This window comes from Peromyscus eremicus, chromosome 11 (assembly GCF_949786415.1).
Source record: "Peromyscus eremicus chromosome 11, PerEre_H2_v1, whole genome shotgun sequence".
NCBI lineage: Eukaryota > Metazoa > Chordata > Mammalia > Rodentia > Cricetidae > Peromyscus > Peromyscus eremicus.
The window spans coordinates 48202740-48227115 of record NC_081427.1 but is presented as its reverse complement, the minus strand read 5'-3'; the positions used below and the strand labels follow the sequence as shown (position 1 = coordinate 48227115).

The 24376-nt window shown below is 36.6% G+C and overlaps 1 protein-coding gene across 1 annotated transcript in view; it reads left to right on the top strand.

Annotated features, from left to right (window-relative positions):
* Adamts6 (ADAM metallopeptidase with thrombospondin type 1 motif 6) overlaps nucleotides 1-24376 on the top strand; it is a 214305-nt gene that overhangs the window by 120735 nt on the left and 69194 nt on the right. Inside the window, exon 14 of the mRNA XM_059276387.1 lies at nucleotides 13160-13262. Within this exon, the coding sequence (XP_059132370.1) occupies nucleotides 13160-13262 (103 nt within the window). The remainder of the gene's footprint in view (nucleotides 1-13159; nucleotides 13263-24376) is intronic.

Below are 24376 nucleotides of genomic sequence, written 5' to 3'. Positions count from 1 at the left end.
TCATTTGTGAGCCAAAAGCTTTCTTGAGGCTTAAGTATGAATAATACAAATTATAAATTCAAATGATCCTGGAAAAAATTGTAAATCAAAACCCAGAATTAATGTCAAGCAGTCAAAGAGCAGAACAAGGGTCCTTTTGTTTTGTGTTTGTTTTTGGAGATGGTCTCACTCCGTAGCCCAGGCTGGCCTGAAACTCAACTATGTGTCCGCACTTGGTTTTGGATTGTTGGCAATTCTCCTGCATTAGCATCTCAAGTGCCGCGATTCGAAATGTGAGTCACCACAGCTAACATCAAAGTCATTGTGTGTGTATGTATTTATTTAGAGATTAAACCAAGGGCCCACTGTGTGCTAGGTAAGTGCTGTACTACTGAGCCATGAGCTATATCCCCAGCCCAAAAATGTTTTTTCTCATGACTAGGTATGCTCTGTGCTTTCTAACTTTTTGCTAAGAATATACATTATAATAGAAAGTGGAAAACCTAGGGGACTGGCTGGCCCATGTGTGTTTAATAATTCTGTTTGAGTTATTTCTAGGGCACACAATCTATTCAAAATATCTTGTCAATTTCCTATATAATGTAGAAGTCTTGCTCATTTCCTTCTTGTGACTGGCTGGTTAATACTTTGCATTTCTGATTATTTCTCATTTTACATTAAAAATGTGTGTGTGTGTGTGTGTGTGTGTGTGTGTTGGGAGGCTCTGTTGGTAAAGTACTTGCTATTCAAGCATGAAAATCTGAATTTGAATCCCCAGAACCCATGCAAAAAGCTAGTTAGTCTGTAACCCCAGCATTTGGAGTTGGGTGAGTGGAGTCAGGAGGGTCCTGGAGCTAAATGGCCACTCAGCCTAGTTGAATAAATGAGCTCCAGTTTCAGTTAGAGACTTCATCTCAAATAATAAAGTGAAAAGCAATTAGGGAAGATATCAGTTGGCCTCTACATGCTTGCATACACATATGTACATGCACCTGAACACCATGTGTATACATATACATGAACACATAATTCTCTACCTATACATACATATACACATAAAAAATAGTATTAAAAATGCTACTAGTAATTGTTGGTTATAAATTTTTGATTAGTTATTCTAGCACTATGTGAAAATCATGATTAAAAAACTGAATAAGTTAGAAAAAAACAGAGAATTAAAATCTGAGTATGCTCCATACTGCCCCATACTACCCTTGATTATTTATTCTCCAACAGTTATGGAAATGTAAAGGGTCACTGTAATTAATTGCTACAATAGTTGAATAGTATTAATATCAAGCAACTGATTGCATTCATCGTTAATATCCTACATTGGGAATAATGTAAACCTTATATTCTCTGAGGAATTATTTTCTGAACTATGCACTCAATGCTGTCATATCCAAGTCACACTGGACATTGCAAATGCTTCAACTGGATGAACACAGTTGATTAAAAATAACCTAACAACGCAAAGAAATAACACCAGATGTGTAAGTAACAATGCAGTACATAAGAAACACAAAAAACAAGACAGTATCACTCTTCCAAACATTATTAGCCCTGTAGCAATGGCATCTGATGAGAGTGAGTTAGAGGAAATCTCAGAGAACTCAAATTAATGATTCTAAGTATGTTCAAAGGCATAAACAAATGGCAGAATATAATAAGGAAGGTGATAGATGGTATGAAAGGTAAATAAAAAGCAAAGAAAAACTCTGATGAAAACACAATCTGAAATGCTGAAATTAAAAAAAAAACATAGCAAGTAAAAGTTTCAAAATCTGTGGAAAGTCTCAGCAACAGGATGGAACAAGGAGAGGACTGAGTATTTAGAATATCTGAACATAAAGACAAGATATTCGCATCACATTGAAAAGATCATATTTATGAGTTAAAGACACAGAAAAAAGAGAAGAATCTCTAACTCTACAGTAAAAACTTAAAAAAGCAAATCCATCCATGAGGCCTCAGGAATTAATAAACTATGCTAGATTAATACTAAATAAAAGAGGAAGGAGAAAAACACTATACAATCAACAGAATAGCAGGAATCAATGCACAGTTTTAATAATTGAATATCAATGATCTTAGTTCCTCAATCAGAAGACACAGTAGCAGATTGTTTTTAAAAACAGGAACAGTCTATTTGTTGCCTCTAAGAAGCAAAACATACAAACACACACACACACACACACACACACACACACACACACACACACACACACACACACTGAGAGAGAGAGAGAGAGAGAGAGAGAGAGAGAGAGAGAGAGAGAGAGAGAGAGAGAGAGAGAGAGAGAGAAGCAGACAATACCAAACAAATGGAAATTAGGACTTTGAGATTCCATCTCAACCCAGTTAGAAAACAGATAACAACAATCAACAATGCCGGTAAGATGTGGGAAAATGTGAATGTTTATCTACTGTTAGTCAGAGTGTAAATTGATACAGCCTCTGTGGAAGTTGATGTGGAGGCTTCCTAAAAGCAGAAAATAGAAGTACCATATGATCCATCTCTACCATTCTTAGGCATATCCTCAAAGAGCTCCATATCTATCAAGAAACTTGAACATCCATGTTTACTGTTGCTCATTCTAGCTAAGGCATAAGAATGGAAAATGAAAATATGATACATACGCACAATAGAATTTTATCCAGCTATAAACAAAACTGAAATTATGAAACTTGCAAGAAAATGGATCGAACTGGAAAATATAGTAAGTGAGGTGACCCGGCCCAGAAAGGTTGTGTTCTTTCTCATACGTAGATCCTACACTTGGATATTTATATTTGTGTGTTTAACTTGGAGTACCTGTACAGAGCTCAGGAAACGGACTGTGAGAGGAAGGTGAGAGATCTTAAGGAGTGAAGGTATAATAAACACATATGATGAAATGAAGGCGGCCATATAGGGAGTTAAAACTTTAAGTATGGATGAGGATGGGGGCACAGGGAAGAGGAGGAGATGGGCTATGGTTTATTTCAAAGTAAGCATATATGAAAATCCCTTAAGGAAACCTATTTCTTGGGAAAAGGAGAAAGAAAATCAAAGGAACGAGGAAACAGTATAAAACTGGGATAGATTCAGTAAATTAAATATGTACCACAGGGTCCTTATACTTACTAAAGGTGGCTCACAGTTTCTGGTCTAAGAGTCTCAGTGAAATATCCTTAGCACAGAGGCAAAAGATCTAAAGCATCTGTAGACATGACCAAAGAAGCTGCATCCACCCTGGAACACTTCACTGCTTCGAAGCTTGGTGTTACCTGTGTACAGCCCTGTAATGGTGAATTGGATTGAAAAATTCAATCCAATCTACAAGACATCAATCTTTTCTTAAGTTATAGGGAAATTAAAGCCTAGAACCAACATTCATCAAGTAGTCTTACCAATAGCAAACACAAACAGGATATCTATAGTTTCTCCTTAATGTCATATAATTCCAACCACAGACATATCAAGGGCAGGAAGAAAAATGCTCACTGGTTAAAGGGGTCAGTGTACCCATTAACTCTCTTATCACAGTTTAAAGAAAGATTGATAAAGATAGACTAGAGAACTTATAAAGACAAGACTCAATACAAACATAAAAATATATCACAAATGGGTATCCAGTTATAAACTTGACCTGTCACTCTTTAAAAATATTTTTTTTAGAATTATTTATTTTATGTGTATAAGTGTTTGGCCTGCATGTGTGTATGTCTGGTTCCCTAGGAGGCCAGAAGTAAGGGTCAGAATTGGAGTTACAGATGGTTTTGAGCCACTGAACTTGGGTCCTCTGTAAGAACAAGTACACTTAGTTATTAAGCCATCTCTCAAGCCCTGGCCTGTTGCTCTTAACAGAAGCTAATGAGCCCTTTTTGATTCTGTGCAGTGAGGCTGATAATTTCATTAGGATGTATGGGATGAGCAATTTGTTGCTTACATGACCAAAGGTCACAGTAGAGTCTCCCAAAGTTGTTAGACAAAGACCATTTATTCACATGCACATAATGTGTACTAGATAATGCCAATGTCTGTATCTGTAGGAGAAACTAACAGACTTTTCATCTTGAAGCTACTGAAAGACCAGGAACATTTATTTAAGACATGAAAGGAGCCTGGAGAGATGGCTCAGTGGTTAAGAGCAGTCACTGCTATTGCAGAGCACCATGTTCAGTTCCCAGCACCCAGATGTTGGCTCATAACCATCTATAACTCCAATTCTAGGAGGTCTGATGCTTTCTTCTTGCCTCCACAGGCATCAGCATACATGTGGATGAAATACTCATATACCTAAAATAAAATTTAAAAATCTTTTTAGAAGACATAGAAGAACTGGAAACAGTTTGTTCTCCTCATTCATCACCTGAGTATTTGACATCATTAGCTAATCTAATAAGCATAGCTTACTGAAACTTGGGTTTGGCCAGCATAATTTTATGCAAAGCATAAAGCCAAGGGCTCATTACTCAGGAAGCAGTTCTGTTCTGTGAGTGAAAGATAAGTCGCTGATCTCTGACCATTTTTATTGAGTTTAAAGGTACACAATGATGTGATTATCCAGCAGGCCATTGTCAAAAGTAAAGGTATTTGTTCTGTGTTTAATCCTATGGAAAAAGTTTGCTTAAGAGTTGCTCGAAAATTGCCTTTTAGTTGATACCTGTGTGGAATATCCTCTGCACTGGCACCTGACTATATTGACTACTAAACAGATAAATTTGTTTTCATGAGCAGTTTTTTTAATTCCTCTCTCTTCAACTATTGTGTGGAATGCTCTAAGAAGGTAGAGATTCTTGTATATATTATACTATTTAAGTAGCATGAATTAAGTTAGTGATATGAATACCATCCTGGAAAACTTAATCTTTAGAAAGAGAAAAATTTGACTGTAGTATATTATGGTCAGGAACCAATTTTTTAAATTATTTCTTTTATTTTTGAGATTACAATATTGCATAATTCTCCCTTTCATTCCTCTAAACCTCCCGTATACCCTTTCTTGCTCTTATTCAAATTCATGGTCTTCTTTTTCATTAATTGTTATTACATTTATATATGTATATGATACAATTTCCTAAATATAACCTGTTTGGTCTGTATATTCTTATTCACACACACACACACACACACACACACACACACACATACACACACACACACACACACAAACACACACATATATGTTTTCAGGGTTCACCATTGGTATTGGGTAACCAATTGGTGTGGTATTTCCTAGATAACACTATTCCTCCCACTCTCAGCGTTCCTTAGTTGCCTTTAGTTCTTTGTGTAGGGTTGAGGTCTCGTGGAATTTCCCCCATCCGCTTTGACACGTCTATTGTTGTTGTCCTTGTTTAGCTCACGGTTAGGCAGTCATATTGGTGGGACTATGGTGTAGATTCTGACATTACTAGGAGACACTGTCTCACAGCAAACTCCCTGATCTTCAGGCTCTTATAGTCTTCAGCAGTGTTCCCTGAGCCTTACTTAGAATTGTTTTGTAGATGTATCTACTGGGACCAGGCGCCAAAACTCCGCATTTCGATTGGTTGTGGTTTCCTATAATGTTCTTCAGTAGTGGTATCCATACTTTGGTGGTAACCAACAGCTCTTTAATTGTTTGATCTGCTCAACAAGAGGAAAGTCATGCCTGGCACTGGAAACCTAGCCAGCTACCCAGGGCTAGTGAAGTCATGGATCTTAGTGGAGAACCTGTAACCACCACTTTACTAAACCAGCATAATCCATAACTGCACTCTAAATATTTATCCTATGCCACAGATAAGGGTAGTCTTCACCCCTCATCAAAGAAACTTCTCTTTGCAATAGATGATCCAAATTTTACACAAAGTCTTTAAAATATTTTTAAATAAAAAATAGTAGGGATTATGAAAAAGATTTACCTACATTTCCAAGAAGAATTTCCTTTGTTTTTCTTATTTGTTATTTGTGAGTTATTGTCACAGAAGACTAGAACAGAACTACTGGTGACATGCCTAAGCTCTTGGAGTAGAAAGTCACATCTTTCTAGTTTCTTACCCATCTTCTTGGTCTCCTTTGTGCACTCAGTGTACAGTAACACTGACATAAAAGGGCTATCAGGTCTTCTGTGATCTCTCCTAAAATCCAAGTATAAATTGTGTGGTGTATTTGGGGTTGTTCTCGGTAAGTTTGATAAGTTCTTACTCACTTTTCTTTTCTCAGTTCTTTGCTTAAATCTTTAATAGTATTGCTGTCTTGGTTGTGTAGATAGGAAAATTATAGCATATATTTGGAGCTAGGATTGTGGTGAAAAAAGTGGGAATGAAATTGACTTGAACTGAATCCTGACTCTGACTCTACTTCTCTTTGACATTGGCAGGCCATCTCACCTCACCAAACTTCCATCAGCGTCTAAATAATAAGATATAACTATACCAAACTTGCAAGGCTTTGAGAATTAAAAGATACATAAACCATCTAAGAGCTATTTCTATTACCAAATAGACAAACCAGTTGAGTATAGCTGTTATTACATCTGTGACTTGTGGGCTGCAATGTAGTTTCATATATAAATAACTGCATCCATCTTCAAATCACTTTTACGAAAAAAGGGCAGATATTCTAAAAGTATTTTTTTTTAATGAGATTAAATCTCAGCAGTGGGCTAGCGCTCTGCAAGGGACACAGTAATGTGAAGAGCTGCTGCCTGGTAATCTGGTGCTGGTATGACAGACGGAGCCGTAGGAGTGAAGTGGCAGAGCGCGCTTCCCTGGAAGCCCATGGTCACTGTTGACATTGTCTCACTTCCAGTCTAACCTTACTCTGCAGCAGAACCAGATAGCTGAGAACGTTCTGAAACTACAGATCTTGTCCCCAGGGAGAGAGATGCAGGGTAAGCGATGACAAGGTAGAGTTGATCTGTTGTTAATTATCAGTGCTACAACTGTGTCCCCAGATTACAACTAAAAAACAGACACGTGCATGATTTCAGGTGTGTACTATGTCTTCAGAAGTAGGGATTAACTTTTAAAGTACAGAGTAGAGATGGATTTTGTTCTTAAGAGACTTTATGTTCTTAAACTTTAAGTTTTTAAAGTACAGAATAGAGATATGTTTTATTTAAGAGACTTAAGCATCACAAAGAATAAGTTTGTTTCTTAAACTTTTAATTATGTTTAGGGAAAATTGTGTTACAAATAGATATTTGTATATTTTAAATTCAGGGTATATAGTGCAGAAATAATTTTAGTTTGAAAAGCTTTGCATATAAGATTATGGTATCAAACTTAACAGCTAGGTTCAGGATTAGAATATCTAGGTTATTAGTCTCATTTCTTTTCCTTCATGAAAGTAAATGAGAATGTAGCTCAGTGGTAGAGTCTTTACCTAACCTGAATAAGGCCCTGGGTTTCTGCCCAGTACCACAGATGAATGAGTCAATATTGAATCTACTAGAAATAAAAACAAGCAACATCATCAAAAACACCTGGAAACTAAGTAAGGAAAAAATATGAGAAAATTGTATCAAAATGAAGACTGAGGTAGCTAGCAAAAATGCTCACAAGGGTAAAGTCACTTGCCACTCTACCTGACAACTTGAGTTAGCTCTCCAGTACTCACATGGTGGAAAGAGAGCAGACTCCTGCAAGCTGTCCTCTGCCTTCCACATGTGAGATATAAGTGAATTGTACCCACCCAGATGCATGCAACTGCACACACACACACACACACACACACACACACGCATGCACGCACCCATGCACATACATGCACACGCACATGCGCACACACAGAAATGTAATTTAAATATTAAACTGGGGGTTGAGTAAGACTGAATGTTTTACTTTTCAATTGCTGTGACAAGCACCATGACCAAGGCAACTTATAACATAAAATGTTGAATTTGGGGCTCACAGTTGCAGAGGATTAGAGTCCATGACCATCATAGTGGGGAACATGCCAGAAGGCAGGCTGACATCACGTTGGAGAGTAGCTGAGAGCTTACAACCTTATCTGAGTTAAAAGAAACTTAGAGAACTTCAAGTACTTGCAGAGAGAAAGAGAGAGAGACCCAGTGACACACCTCCTCCAACAAAGGCTACACCTCCTAATCCTCTCCAAACAATTCCACCAACTGGGAAATAAGCATTCCAATGTATGAGCATTCTCATTCAAACAACCACATTCACTATATGCATTGACCACCACATTTAATTTTGGAAATGCCCAAGTATGGATGGCACTAGTTCAATAGGTAGATAGAATATGATAACTGAGGAGTTTGGGATTTTGTGAAGAGAAGTCCAAAAGCTATACCTCTATTAGCCTATACCGTATCTTTATGTAATATAGACAAAGATGTCTGATGGGCTAGACAATCAAATGTGTCCATGCTTCACACTAACTTGCCATATGCATTACTTGCTAAGTAGAGTAGCATTTGGGTTTCAAGCAGAGTATGCTGCTCTCCTGAAGAAGGAAGCCTTTGAGAGTGTTGAAAACTGGTCCAGTGTAGTAAGAGTGAAGCAGGTGTATATTTGACATGCACACAGAAAGGAGCAAAATGTAAAGTGTAGGGAAGTAGTAGCACAGAAGAGTGGAGCAGCTCTCCTACTTATGTCTGATGATGTGGAAATCGATGCCATCCATTCTGCCAGTTTCCTTCAGGGTCTGGAGAGGAGAGGGGAAAGAAAGGGTTTCATTCTCAGCCCATTCTTCACTCAGTGTCCAGTAAGACATACATCTGGGATGTGTTTTTCTTTAAGATTAGGGCATTGAGGTGTATTTTACAAATGAAAGAAAGATGTAAAGGGACTCAATTTGCCAAGGTAACCCTCTTCCCAGAGACAAAACCAGTATTAGAGTCTTATAACAGAAATGACACTTCCAAGTTTGCCAGCAGGCACTGAAATCCTGTGTAGCAATTGTTACACCCAGTCAGTAGATCAGCATTCTTTCTAGATTGATCTACCAATAAAACGTGTTAAGTTTAGGCAAAAGGAAATGCTTACATATCCAAATAGTTGAAAGTGTAATATAGTGTATAAAATGTGTTAATGCCTACAGATCTAGACAAAAGGTGATAAAGATTTTGTTGTTATTGTTTTTAATTTGAAAATACTTACAAACCTTGGAGGCTGAGGTCTGTGGCATTGCTCTTGGGCCCATAGGGCCCTACTTGTTGGTATGGGGAGAGGATGCTTGATTAGTTTTCACATAGTTTTCTGTACTGGCTTTAGGACAGTGTTGATATTATCATCTTAAGTCACCTAAGAAACACACTGCATATTAAACCCTCCATTTTTTAAAAGTTAAACAAAAATAGGTTTTTCAGATTTCTTCTAGAAATTACCTTCCTTCGATTACTCTTTGACCACTCTCCAAACCAGCAAGTGTGATTCGTGCTTAGCTTCACATATCCAGTGCATTCACTGGTGAGAACTGAAATCAGAGCATCTAGAAACAAAGACATGGAGACAGTTCTATCCAGAGCCTCTTAAGCCCCCCCCCCCAATTCTGTGAAAGCATCAATGGTTCTGCCTCAGGGCATTTGCACTTCCGTCCTCTCGGTTTCTTTTCACTCTTCCTCGGGCTTCGAACAACTTCTCTCTCACCTCACTATCGACCTCTCTACTCTGTTTCCTCATCCCTCTCATGTCAAACTACAATAAGTTTCCTGAAAGCAGTGATTTAAGGTTTTATTTTCTCCCTGTAATTCCCAAACCCTAGATTTTATCTGAACGTATTATACAACGTATAAGTACTTGTTAAGTGAACCTAGTCCAGTTCTCTGTCACTTGTTTTAAGAAGACTACTGGCTAATTAGTATGTACAGAGAAGAAACTTATCAAGGCCCGGGTATCATTCAGTCTAAGGAGATCTGTGTAGATTCAGAAGGAAGAATAAAAACCACTTGGGTGTAGAAAGGCAAGTTCTGATGGAAAGTAAGGAAGTGGCTACCAGTTGTAGCTGTCTGAAAAATGTCTGTCTGTCCTTCTGTTTGTGTTTCTACAAATCGGGTGACTGATTTGGGGATAATTGTAGATAAAGCCTAAATATCTGTTCAAACAGTATCCCATCGCCTCTCACAGTAGTTCTTCACAGATATGATTCTTTGCTGTTTCAAACACTGATCCAATCTGCCCTGTCTCTTCCTTTTGTAAGTACTTCTATTGCAGCACCGACATGACCATTTTCTTACATAGTAAGCCTATGCTGTTGCATCATTTGGAGTGAATCAAGAGGGTGTTCCCATTCAGGTGAAGGGGGTATCCTCATACCCTGAAATTTTATGAGTCAACCTTTCTATACTCCCAGTTCTTTCATTATAAAATGATTATGATTACTTCATGAATGTGCTATTAGGGATTAAGTAGCCAACACACCTAAAGACCTCTGAAGTCTGTCACAGTGTTCTTAGAACTAGTTAAGTGGCATTTTCAACAGTGACTTAATTTTATTGTAGCTGACCCTAAGAGTGGCACTCAGAAGAAAGGAATAGGTAAGAAACTTCATGTAATATCATCCAGGTGCTTCATTAAACAGCATCTCCTTTTATTGACTATTTGCTTTTCCTCCGTTTTAAAGGGTCCTCAGAACATACTGGAAAGCAGCATTTTTAGTTTTGCATTCAATGAATGCTTTAATGTGTTAACTCAGAGTTTTGTACTGGTGTTTACAGAAGAGCTGTTGTTTCTCCTTGGGTTCTTATACAGTTCCTATCTTTGGTATAGGATGGTCTTTTCCACCATTCAGAACACATAATCTCTTCTTTCCTGCCTGTATAGCTTCACTTGGCTTCCCTCTCAATAAACCCCCCAGCACAACCTTAATAATCTCCTCAAGTCCTTTTTATTTCTTAACTATCTCAGTTGCATACCTTAGGATACACTCAAAGTTTTTTTTTTCAAATTCAGTATTTTCATAACTTATTACATGGCACAGTGGTCTTTCACAATACAACACCTATAGACAAGCTGTAAGACATTGTTGTTTGCTATTTATATTTCCTGAAATAGTTATGTCCTTTTCCCACCTCAATCTGGTCTTTTCAACTAGATTAAAAACTGTGCTTGGACAAAACTTTTAAGTGGATGGTACTTTTATAGATGAAAACTTGTATCTACAGTTCAAATTACATATATTTTTAAAATTGGTATTTGCTTTAAAAACAGATTTGGTGCTTGGTAAAACCACTGACAGACAACTTTAGCTCTCATGAAAGAGTCTTTGAAAATAGTTTAGAAATAGACCAGGGAGATGGCACAGTGGTTGAGGGCATGTGCTGTTCTTGCAGAGGATCTGAGTACAATTCAAGAACCCATGTTGGGTGACTCACACAACTGTAACTCTAGCTCTAGGGAATCTGGCGCCCTCTTCTGGCATTCTTGTTTACCTACACTCATGTGCATATTTTCTTGCTCCCTTAAACACATACACATAATTAAACATAAAAACTAGTCTTTAAAAAAGGGAAAATAGGTTGGAAAAGAAAACATTTCTTATTAGGTTCAACCATGTTTATCAGACATATATAACTAATGACAGCTATGACTATGGCCTCCCCAAATCATAAACATTTAAAACATTGTGAGGGTTTTTTTTGTCTTTTGTTTTTGCAAGTTTTTGTTTGTTTGTAGTTTGATTGTATGTATTATAGTATGATTGTTTCTTGACCATGAACTTTGTAGATGACAGTGTCATGTAGCAATGTAAAAGGATGTCATGTAGCAATGTCACATGTCAGTGTTCCAAAGATCCAAATATTAGCAAACAATGAAAAGAAGGACTTGCAAGCATAACACGACACACTTGCTAAAAGTAGCCAAAAGAGTAATTACACAGAAAGAAGCCTTAGCTTTGGAATTGGTAGTGTATTCCACTATACTGAGTACATTTAAAGATTTGAGATGCTTGATGTAATGTACAGATGCTGCCACTATTTTAAAATCTGAGGCTTTGGACTTCATATGCTAAAAAATTTGAGCCACAGCCTATAGTAAGTAATGACAGCCATGTAAATATTTGCACACCATGGTCTATTACTTTCACACATTTCATAGAAACTATTTACTATTACTTACTGACCTTGGACACTGTACAAAGATCTACAAAGGAAGATGTCTAAGGGAGATGCTAAGAAGGTCCTCAAGATTGTCTCTGAGGTTGCCTGTAACTCACTTGTCATTTATTTGTCATTCTGAGCTAAGTATTCCTGGACTGGGGGTGTGTGTGGTTCAGTGACATACTGTCACTACCCAGCATCTACAGTGCCCTGGCTTGGATATCCAACATTATCTTCCTCCCATCTTGTTCTTTCATGATATATTCTGTTCTATGTTCAAGTGGAAAGTTTTCTCAGTGTTTCAAAATTTATAGCTTTTTATTATTTAAGTGCTACAATGTTATAGAAATCTAAAAGATGAATCAAATTGTCCTATTGCTAAAATACTTCATGAGATGTTATACTTTCAATCTTTGTACTTAGAGTTGAGTAAAGGACGACTGTGGCATTTATAATTTAGACCTAGTTAGACTGGCATGATTTTCTCTTTAAATTTTTCAGGTAAAGGAAACATTCCAAACATTTATAACCACTTATTGTTTCCTCACCATTTCCTTTCTCCCTAAAAACATGTGCACATTTGGTACCAATGAGCCATTTCATTTTCTGTGATGATACAATGTCAAGTTTACATTTTAATAAGTCCAAACCCCTTGATTTGAAGGTGCTTGGAGTTGAATCCTAGCATTTTCTGGTTTTCATCTGGAAGCATCTGCAGTGATCAGGGTACAAATGGCAATTTACAAGCTAGATGCCATCTCAATGCTGTGCGTCTTGGTGCCTGAAGTAAATCTACAGCGAGCTATGGTACCTGGGCTCCAGACATTATTACCAAGGGGTCTTTTGGTCTAGGTTCTTGTCTGGTTTCCATGTGTCTCTGTGAGGAGGTGTAATGGCTATGAAACATGTAAAGTCCCATGGCAGCTTTCTAGAGCTTAGTTTAAATCACCGGCGTCATTTTTTTCACCTAGATTTACAACTCAGACACCCCAGTGTGAGTTTTTATTGTAGACTGGTAAAACAAAAGTCAGATGAAGCCCAGAGGAGATAGGGTGGTGGTCAGTAAATACAAATTTTAGGGACACTGTCCCTTGGTTTTGGTATTTTACAACAATGGTACCATTTATGATTTTATTTTATTTTAGCCATGCCCTTTGGGTTCCCGAGATTTTCGAGAAAAACAGTGTGCAGACTTTGACAATATGCCTTTCCGGGGAAAGCATTATAACTGGAAACCCTATACTGGAGGTAACGTATGACCCGGCAGAGCACTCATGCTTGAGAGCTTTGCAAATCTAAGAGTATGTAAATATACACAAGCAGACTTTCATGGACATGTTAGTTAGAATTAGTGTTTGCTAGTCAAAGAAACAAAATACTCATGTTATTTTACAAGTCTCATATTTAGCATCCCTGTGATAATTTATATGTAACAGTTTACAAATTATTAAAACTTATATCTTAAAAACTAATTCTTTTTAACAAGTTAAAAAAAAATCCTAGAATGTATGTAGACGCATGAAACTTATAAAATATGAGCTCTGTTTGAGACTTTTCTGGGGTAAATTATAATAATTGAATATTTGCAGTTATCTCCTTAAAACAAAATATGCTGACATAAATCAACTCAATCAACTTTGAAGAGAAAAAGAAACCTGTTTACTTTTTTTCTTAGTCAAAGGCTAAGGATCTTTCTAAAGGTCTGTTGTTGGATTTGCTTTTCATTTTTACTTTTTAGAAGTTATTGTGTGTGCATACACGAGCACATGCTTCCCCAGGACTCTTATGTGGAAGTCAGAGGACAAGTCACAGGGTCAATTTAGTCCTCCACCTTGTCAGATCCAAAGGCTTGGTGGCAAGGGCCTGTACCCATTGAGTTAACTTGCTGGCCACATCTTAAGTTTTGTTCTGGGTGAGGCTTTTGTTTTGTTTCATTTTTGAGACAGGTTTTTGCTATGTAGCTCAGGCTTGCCTCAAACTTACTCTTCTATTGACTGGGCTTCCTGGATGCTGGATATGCAGTTGTGTGCCACCATGCCTGTCTAGAATAAATGGTTTTCCTTGTCTGAAAGCATTTTGCTGCTTAATTTGGACATGTATCAAAGACTAATATTTGTCATTAAGCAGATTAGGTTTTTACTTTCAATATAAAGTACAATTTGTTGTATGGAAATTTTTAATGCACTATTAAAAGCACTGTTTTATAAAATCTTGCTTTAAAATTATACAAGGACAGAATACTTTAAAAAAGTTTTTTTGAGCATAACACCTGTGTACTGACCACCAATATTTGACCATTATCATTTTATTATACACATGTATGCTCATCTCCCTAGCCACTTCTTAATCATGCTGGTTTTGATGCATGTTAAATTAACCTGTAGCTGTTTTTCTCTGAATGCTTTGGCATGGGTACCATTGGCCATCATTCAGTTGTCCGATCGCTTTTTCTTTTGCCATAAGAATATGGACAATGAGATGCACATATCTTACCTGTGTTTTCTCGGAATTTTGCTAGCTGTGTATACCCATGATGCCTGAGTGAGATACAGAATGTCACCATTACCTCTAACATTATCCTAGTCCTTACTGGTTCAGATCTATAACTGTTTTTCATAGACATTGACTGCTCCCAGTTTTGGAAGCTGGAACCAAAGATCAGGGTGCCTGCAGGGGTGAATTCTAGGGAGGGTCTTTAGACCCTCTGGGTTCTGAGTTGCAAACTACCATCTTCTCATTGTTCCTACTATGACACAAAATGGGGAAGCTCCTGGACACTAATCCAGTTCTGAAGGGCCTAATTCTCATGGCCCAGTTGCTTCCCAAAGGCTCCCTCCTCAAATATCACTATATTGGGCTTCAGCTTTGAACATAGACATTTGGAGAAGACATAAATGTTTAGTCCCAAAACAGTCTTCATAGTTCTTCACATCCATATTCAACTCTCCAAGAGGTAACCATTGCCCATCTTTCTTGCATAATGCATGCCCAAGAACTTCATATAGTCTTGCCCATTACTGTTTCTAGCCAGTGCTTTTATATTCATATATTCATCCATGTTGTGATATGAAGTAGTTTAATCTTCTTGTTTGAGTGGTATTCTTCTGTAGTAATCACTTTGTTTTGCTTTCTGCTGTATATGGATACCTGGGTTGGTTTGAGTTTTCATTTGTCATGCATGAGCAAGCTGGTGTGAATGTTCTGGTTAGGTCTTTCATGAGCCTATGTTTCCTGTTCTCTTGGGTGAAGGAGCAGGGGTGAAATATTATGCAATAGCACACATGAGAGTTAAGTTTTAAAAGAAAATGCCTGATGTTTTTAAAAAATGATTGTACCATATTACACTCCCACCAACAGCATCTGAGATTTCTATTACTCCAACATCCTAATGAGTATTTGGTGTTTCCCTGGAGAGTTAGTTTGCGTTTTTAGATGATTGGGTTGAGCATTCTCTCATGTACTTGGTTGTTTGTGGGCTGTTGTTGTTGTTTAGGTATCTTTTCCTCAAAGTTGTTTTCCTTTTAAATCAATTTTTAATTTTATTAATTTATTTTTAATTGATATCTATTTATACTTATGTGGTGCAGTATGGTCATTTGAGGACTTTAATGATCATATCATCAAATCAAAATTGTGTGACTGGTAGTACATACTATTATTTGTGTGTTAGGGGCCTTCAAACTCTTCTCCACTTATTTTGAGGCATATAACGAATTGTCATAGACTGTAGTTGTCTGGGAGAACTAATTTTTTCTATCTAGCCAAATGTTGGCATCTGTTATCCAACTCTTCTCCATTTCCCTTGCCACTTTACTTCTATCTCATAATGACCATTGTTGTTCTTCAGTGTGATCAACTTTTTTCTCTTTCATAGATGAAGGAGAACATGTGGCATCTTCCTTTGTCCACCTGTCTTATACCCAATATAATGTATTCTAGTTCCATCAGCGCTGTTACAAATGATATGCTTCATTCTTTCCATGGCTGCATGATATTCCATCAAGTTTACATCCCACACTGAAAACTTCAGTCATCTATTGGCAGGCATCTTCATTGATTTCATTTGTTGGGTGAAGAGAGTAGTATATACTGCTGCAATAAGCGTGTATGCAGGTGTATCTTTGATGCAAGGATCTCAGCTCCTTTGAACATATACAATATTAACGTTATTGGTTTTCTATCATGGTTCCACTTCTTGTTGTTTGAGGCACTTCCATTCTATTTTTCTTTTTTTTTTTTTTTTTTTTTGGTTTTTCGAGACAGGGTTTCTCTGTGTAGCTTTGCGCCTGTCCTGGAACTCACTTAGTAGCCCAGGCTGGCCTCGAACTCACAGAGATCCGCCTGGCTCTGCCTCCCGAGTGCTGGGATTAAAGGCGTGCGCCACCACCGCCCGGCCATTCTATTTTTCATAATTGCTATACTAGTTTACATCCCTAACCATCATTCCTAAGAGCTCTTTTTTCCACAGCATTCAGTATTTGTTACTTTTTGCCTTTTTAAAGATGTCTGCTCCAACTGAGATGAGATGGTATCTGTGTGAAGATGAAGGATATCTAGCCTTTTGCCCATTTTTAAATCAGGTTATTTGGCCATTTGTTTTGTTTGAAATAGGGTCTTGCTCTGTAACCCAGGCTGACCACAAACCCATGATCCTCCTATCTCACCCTACAAAGTACTGGGAATGCTACTGCATGCTACCATGCCCATCTTGTTAGTTTATTATTATATATTTTTTTGCTTATTTTATTTTATTTTTTTTTGCAACAAGGTCTTGTTTTGTAGCCTACACCATATAATTTAAATGTATTCTTCTGTGTTTGTGTGTGTGTATGTATAGAAAAGAGAGAATAAAAGAGAATGCAGAGAAAGACTATGGTAATTATGATTGCTTTTCTCATTAAATGTATTATTGATATATAAAATGCTACTTTTCTGTCTTGATTTTATGTATTCCAATATTAGTTAATTTGCCTATCAGTTTTAATAGTTTTTGTTGGTCTATCATTGGGAATGTTCCCTATGCTGATAAGAATGTGTATTTGATGAAATGTTCGGTAAATGTCTATTAAGTCCATTTGCTGTGTAGTGGAATTGGTTGTTGTAGACCCAATGCATATATGAGTTATTTATTATTGCTACTTCCTCTCAGTCAATGATCTATTTATTAGAACTATACAGTGACCACATCTCCTTCTATAGTTTTAAAATTAAAGTCTGTGTTTGCTGATGAAAATATAGCTACTTCTGCTCACTTTTCATTTCTGTTTGTATGGAATCTCTCTTTTTAGCTTTTTATGTACATCTGTATGTATCATTACTAGTGAATGGAGTTTCTTGTAAGGAGAATATTGACAAATCTTTTTCAAAAATCCACTCAACTGCATTAAGTCTTTTGATTACAAATATTAGTCCACTTTCATTCAAGGTCCTTTTTAGTAAGTGAGGACTTGATTCAGTCATTTTCTCAGTTACTTTGTGATCTCATGGCATATCCTTATTTCTCACACTCTTTAGCCTTATGGTTTGGTGGTCTTCCACAGTGATAAAATTCGATTCTATTCCCAGCTTCATCTGTACATCTCCTTTACCTGTGAGTTTTATTCTTTCATTCATTTCCATGATGACAGCTCTCACTCATTTGTCTCTACATTTAGGGCCACATTATTATAGTTTTGGCTACATTAGGATCAGTGAGTACCCTGTATTTTCCATGAGTATTGTGTGTGTATGTAAAACTGATGTGTTTTCTACAGTTATTGGGTACAGTGTTCTTGTACATATCCATGAGGGCAGCCTGCTTGAGACTGGTATGTAATCTTTCATATTCTTTCTATTTTTTTTTCTGCTCTAGTTCCACCAGCTATTGAAAGAATTATGTTCAATCTGTTTTTATTATATGGATCCACTTCCTCTCCAGGGCTTTATTGTACATGTATTTGAATGTATTTCCTTAGGTTTACATACATATAGCATTATTTGTCTCAGAGATTTAATCATTATTGTTTATATAATTATTGCATAGTCCATTAGCTCTAAATTTGTAATGAGATATAACTTAATCTAATTGGTTGATAAGGTCTTTAATTACAGAGTCCCCTCTTTTACAAAGTTATTTGTTATCAATATGCGTGTATGTATGTGAAAGTGCTGTTACGTGCATGCATTGGCTTTTGTATGGAGGTCAGAGGACAACTTTTTGGTTGTTTGCTTCTTCTACTCTGTGTTCCAGGGGTCAAACTCAGGTCAACAAAAGGAGCACCTTTACTCACTGAACCATCTCACTGGCCCTGAAGTTCTTTCCTTCATGAGTAATTATGCCTCCTTTTCTATTAGCTTCCTTGAGAAATAATTGATAAACTGTATATAGGCTGAAAGGATGTTTTCATGCATGTGTGCGTTGTGAACTAACGTATCACCAATCCACATAGTTCTTCCTTTTTAAGTGTGATGGGAATGCCTAAGACCTTAACCAAATTTTACATGTACAGAACAAATTTCAAGTAGAAATACATTACTATTAACTACAGTATTTTCAGAATTTCTCTTAAAACTTTTTTCATCCTTTGACAAAAATCTCCCCATTTTTCCATCTTAGCTAGTCTCTGGTAACCACCTCTCCCCCTTCTGCTCTTCCAAGTTTGACCTTCTTAGATTCCACTTAGGTGAGATCACATGAGATTTGTCTTTCTATACGCAGCCTGTTTTGCTTATCATAATGTTTTGTGAGTTCTTCAGTTTGTCTCAAATTTTAGGAATCACTTCTTTAGAAACGCTGAATTTCATGTGTTCATGTGGTGTATATATGTTCATGTCTACAAACATATTGTGTTTGTATATCTCACCATTTCTGTATCTATTCATCTGTTGAGAGACTGGCTTTTGTGAAATCAACAGCAGTGAACATGAGAATGTAGTAAAAGCTTTGAGACAGCCATTTTATTCTTTGGAGATTTATCCAGAAGCCACATTGCTAGGATGTATTCTAGTGCTGCCTTTAATTTTTGAACAATCTCTATAGTGTTTTCTATTATGGCAGTACCAACTTGCATTCCTGGCCATGATGTATAAAGACTCCCTTTTCTCAAAATTCTTGCCACAACCTCTTACACTGTGACTTTTAATCAACAGGTTTCTAGTACTTGTGAGGTAATATCTCGCTGTGGTTTTGGCTAGTGTTTTTCTAGTGAAGAAAAAAAAAGACACTTTCCCAAGTACCTATGGGCCCTATGTGTATCTTCTTGGGGAAAACATGTCTATTTTATACAATTGGCCAATTTTCAACTGGGCTATTTCTAGTGTTTACTAAATTTTCCTTGCTCTTTATAAATTTTGGGTATGGACCCTTATTGCATATATGCCTTGCAAATACTTTTTAGCATTCCACAGATTGCCTTTTCATTAGGGGGATTACTTTCTCAGTTTTAAAAGTGTTTTAATTTTATACAGCCCCAGTTGTTTATTTTGGAATCTATTGCCTATGCTATAGGTGTCATTTCCAAAAATCCACTGCCAAAACCAAAGTCATGGAATGCTAACCTTGTTCTCTTCTGGTTGTTTTATAGCTTTGGCTCTCCTGTGTAAGGCTTTAATCCATTTTGGGCAATTTTGTGTGTGGTGTCTGATAAGGCTATGATTTCATTTTTTTCCATGTGAATTTCTAATTTTCTTACCACGACTTATTTAAAAGATTATCCTTATGCATTCTTGGCAGATTGGTTGAAGATCACTTGCTTTGTATGCATGGGTTTATTTCACAGACTTCTATTATGTTTCATCACTGTGTTGCCTGCTTTAGAAATCACCACACGACTCTGATCTCTTCAGTTCTGAAATACAATGGGAAATCAGGAAGTGTAATTCTTCCAGCTTTACTGTTGCTCAAGATTGCTGTGGCTACTCAGTGTCTTTTGTGAGTCTGTAAGAACTCTGGGAAGGCTTTTTCTGTTTTTTTTTTTTTTTTTTTTTTTTTTTTTTTTTTTTTGCTTATTATTTCTAACAGGATTTTTGAGCAGAGTCTTGAGGGTTCTCTAATCACAGTGAAAGCGATCAGTTTTCTTACTTTCCAGTTAGGATGCCTTTTATTTCCTTTTCTTTCCTGGCTAGTACTTGTAGTACTGTGCTCACTAGAATTGATGAGAATGGGCATCTCTTTTCTTCCATAGGCTAGAGGAAAGGCCTTCAACTTTTCTCAGTTGTGTAGTTATGTTAGCTATGGATTTATCATGATGGCCTTTAATGTATTAAAATGCTTTCCTTCTGTTCTTAATTAATTGAGAATTTTCATAATGAAAAGTTGGTTGCGTTTTGTCATTTTTTTCTGTATCTATTTAATTGATCATTTGAGATTTTTGTCCTTTGCTTTTTAATAGTGATGTGGTAGCTTTATTGATTTGCATATCCTGGACCATACTTTTATCCCTGGCGTAAGTCCTACTTAATCATGGTAGACAGAAAAAGATGCTAGATGTTATTCTAATCTTAAATTTGTTAATCCTAACCTATTTTCTACTCTAAAGAATGTTTTTCACACACTTCAGAAAAAGATACCTTTATATAGTGTGTCTATTTTGTCTACAATAAGCTAAACTCCAACATTTCTGCCTTGCTTTTCTGTCTAGCTGATTTACCCATTGTTGAAAGTGGAATATCAAAATCTCCTTTTATTGTCTCAGTGTGTATGTCCCCTCTCTGATCTGTTGACCTTTGTTTTATGTGTATTGGCGCTCCAATGGTGAATGTACATGTATTTGCAAATGTAAATTGCATTTGTTTACTGAACTACTTATTATATTATAATCTCCTCTTTGTCACTTTACTTTTTCACTCAGTGTCCTTTGTTTTCTTATATAGTTTCTACGGCTGTTTTTTAATTTCTACTTGCATGGACTCTTTCCATGTTTTCTCTTACAGTTTATGTGTCTCTAAATCTGAAGTGGCTTACATATTGGCAGTATATAGACTTGAGTCTTTTTAAATCTTTCTTAAATGCATTCAAGTCTCCCCTACATCTTTTAATTAAAGAATTTAATCTGCCTTTAAATTTAAAATAAATGTTTGTGACAAAAACTTTCTATCACCATTTGTCACTTCTTTTGACTGTTTTATAGATTTTTTTAACCCCCTTGGCATTTCTGTTCTGTGTATTTACTAGTTTTTCCTTTGTGGGTTTCCACGAGGATTGCATGAAATATTTTAGTATTATATTGATGTATTTTAAGCTGAGAACAATCTAAATTTGATCACATAGAAAATTTATACACTTTAACTCTCTTGACTTCTGTTTATAATGCCACATTTTACAATTTTTACACATTTTACTTTTGTGTGTGTGTGTGTGTGTGTATGTGTGTGTGTGTGTGCTTTAAGTTTTCTTGTTGCTGTGACAAAATATTCAGTAAGAATGACTTAAGGAAAAGATTTATTTTGGCTCACAGTTTAAGGAAAGTATGGTGGCAGGATCATATGGCAGCTTGCCACATTCTGTCCTTAGGAAGTAGAGAGATGTATTAGTCAGTGTTCTGTTGCTCTGAAGAGACACATGACCAAGGCAAATCTTATAAAAGAAAGCATTTAAATGGGGCTTGCTCACAGTTTCAGAGGTTTAGTACATTATCATCATGGTGGGGAGCATGCAGACAGGCAGGTGCTGGAGCAGTAACTGAGAGCTACACCCTGATCCATAGGCAAAGAGAGGCAGAGACAGACTGGGCCTAGCATGGCCTTTTGAAACCTCAAAGCCCACCCCCCAGTGACACACTTCCTTCAATAAGGCTACATCTCCAAAGAGTTTCACCTCCTGGTGACTAAACATTCAAATATATGAGCCTACAGGGGCCATTCTTATTAAAAACCACCACACAAGAGATGAATGTCGATGCTCAGCTGATTTTCTGTTTTCTTCTGCCTGGCCTGTCAGCTCATTCGATGGTGCTGTCCACGTTCAGTCTGGGTCTGCCCTGCTCAGCTAGAGTTTCCTAGAAACACGTTCATAGACAACCCAGGAGGCGTGCTTCCATGGTAATTCTAATCTAGCAAAGTAAACAATGGAGATTAACCACCACAGCATCTATTAACAAACCATAGCTATAGATGTGTTAAATACTTCTGCCTTTTAGCCATTAATGCCAGAATTATGGGTGGCTACATGCTGCTGTAGTGGTATTAATATTAGTCTTAATTCAATAGTATGCTTACCTTTACCTCTGATTTTTGTGCTTTTATATTACTAATTGGGATCTCTTTATTTCATTTTGAAGAACTCCCTTTGGCATTTTTTCTATGATTTGTCCTGTCATTATGAAGTCCCTCAGCTATTACATATCTTGTAAAGTCTTCATCATGCTTAAATTTCAGAAGAAGAGATTTATCAGATAAAATATACATGGCTAGCAGTGTTTTCCTTTCAACACTTTGGGTCTATCACCTTGCTTTCACACAGCTCTGCATAGAAATACATGGAAAGACTTATGGAGTTGCCTTGTACTTTATAAACCTGTCTTCTCTTTCAGCACTCTTTTTCTTTGATTTCTAGTAGCTTTGTTTGTTTGTTTGTTTGTTTGTTTGTTTTTGTGGGACCAGGAGTTTCATTCAGTGCCTAACACACAGTAGGCAGGCACACTATCACTGAGCTACATCCAAAGCCTGATAATAATATAGATCTGTGAAATCTTTGGTTGAAACTTGTTGAAGAACTTCATGTATCACACACCCAAATATCCATCTCTTTCCTCAGGTTTGTTGGGGTTGGTGCCACTATTCCTTTTAATAAACTTTCTTCCTCATTTTTTTCTCTCTTCTTTCAAGAGTCCCACAGTGTGAATGTTTTTGATGGTTTCTCATGAATCCTGTAGGCTTTCTTTATTCCTTTTATTTCCTTATTTTTTTCCAAATGACCTTATTCCGAGTCATGGATTCTTCGTTTCACTTCATTGAATCAACTGTTACTGCTTTCATATACATTTTCCACTTTATGTATTATATTCTTCGGCTTCAAGATTTCTGTTTTGTGTCTCAATTGAACTCATTTTGTTCATATATTATTTTTCTGATTTCAAATAGTTGTTCATCTATGCTCTAGCTTCCTTAAACTTCTCTATGTGTGGTGTTTATGTTGTATGTAATTTTTGCTTCTCTATATGTATAGGAGATTGATCCCTGGGACTCAAGCTTGCTAAGCTCATATACTCTGTCACTGACCTATAATCTCAGCCCAAACCATTATTTTAATTTCTCTGTTAAACTATTCACAAATCTCCATTTTGTTGGAGTTCTTTGCTGGAGTATTATTGTGTTCTATTAGTAGCATCATATTTCTTGATTTTTATCATACATAAAGCCTTCATGTTGATGTCCTCACAATTAAAGGTCTCCTAAAATCTCTACTGATTGGCTTTTAGATAGCTAAATACCTTCACCCATCAGCTCAGCTAGGGATTCTAGCCTCTCTTAGATGCTTACTATAAGTGGACTAACTACACACTAATTGTTCTCTCTTAGAAAGGAATTATTTAGATTGTGTGCCCTCTCTGAATGCACAAAACAACCCAGGTACTGAGAGCCTCCTACTTTTCTCCCCTGGGGTAATAGCCCAAAAATGCTCAAATGGTGTGCATTATCTCTATTTCTTCAAAGTTGGGACAGATGTCTGTGGAATTTGCATCTGTTGTCTGTGGAATCACATTTAGGCTGCTGGCCTTGAGAAGTAGGGAGGAGGCTTGTAGAGTTTTAGGGGTGCCCATGGCCACTTGTAGGAAGGTCTAAAGATAAAATCTCAAGTAGTTCATCAATGCAGTTTCTAAGGGAGTCAGCTAAAAGCCTTCCTCTTAGAATTATCTTTTTTGTGTTTCAAAGATTCTTATATGTTGTGTTTTCATTTTGCCTTTTATTCTGCAAACTTTTTAATTTCCTTCCTTATTTTCTCAAATGACTTGCTGATCACTCTGTGTATTTGTATATTGTCTATAATTTCTCTTGATATTGACATTTAGTCTCATTCTGCTATGATCTGATAAAATGCATTATATGGTTTTATTTTGTTTTTATTTTATTGCCTAAAATGTGATCCAATTTAGAGGACATTTAGGTACAATAGTCTGTAGATACTTGTTAAGTCCATTTGATCAATTTAACTATCAAGTTTCTGGGAATTTGGGGGTTATCTGGTTGATCTATTGAGAAGTTACTTAATTATTACTGTATTTGGACTTAACTGGCCATTTAGTGTAAAGTTTATGAAATTGGGTACATTATAAACATTGGGTACATCAATGTTTAGTGCCTATCTATGTATTTATGGTTTTTACAGCAGCTGAATGTGTTGTTTCCCTTAACAAAAATAGGTCGTGATCGTTGTAAAGTTTTCA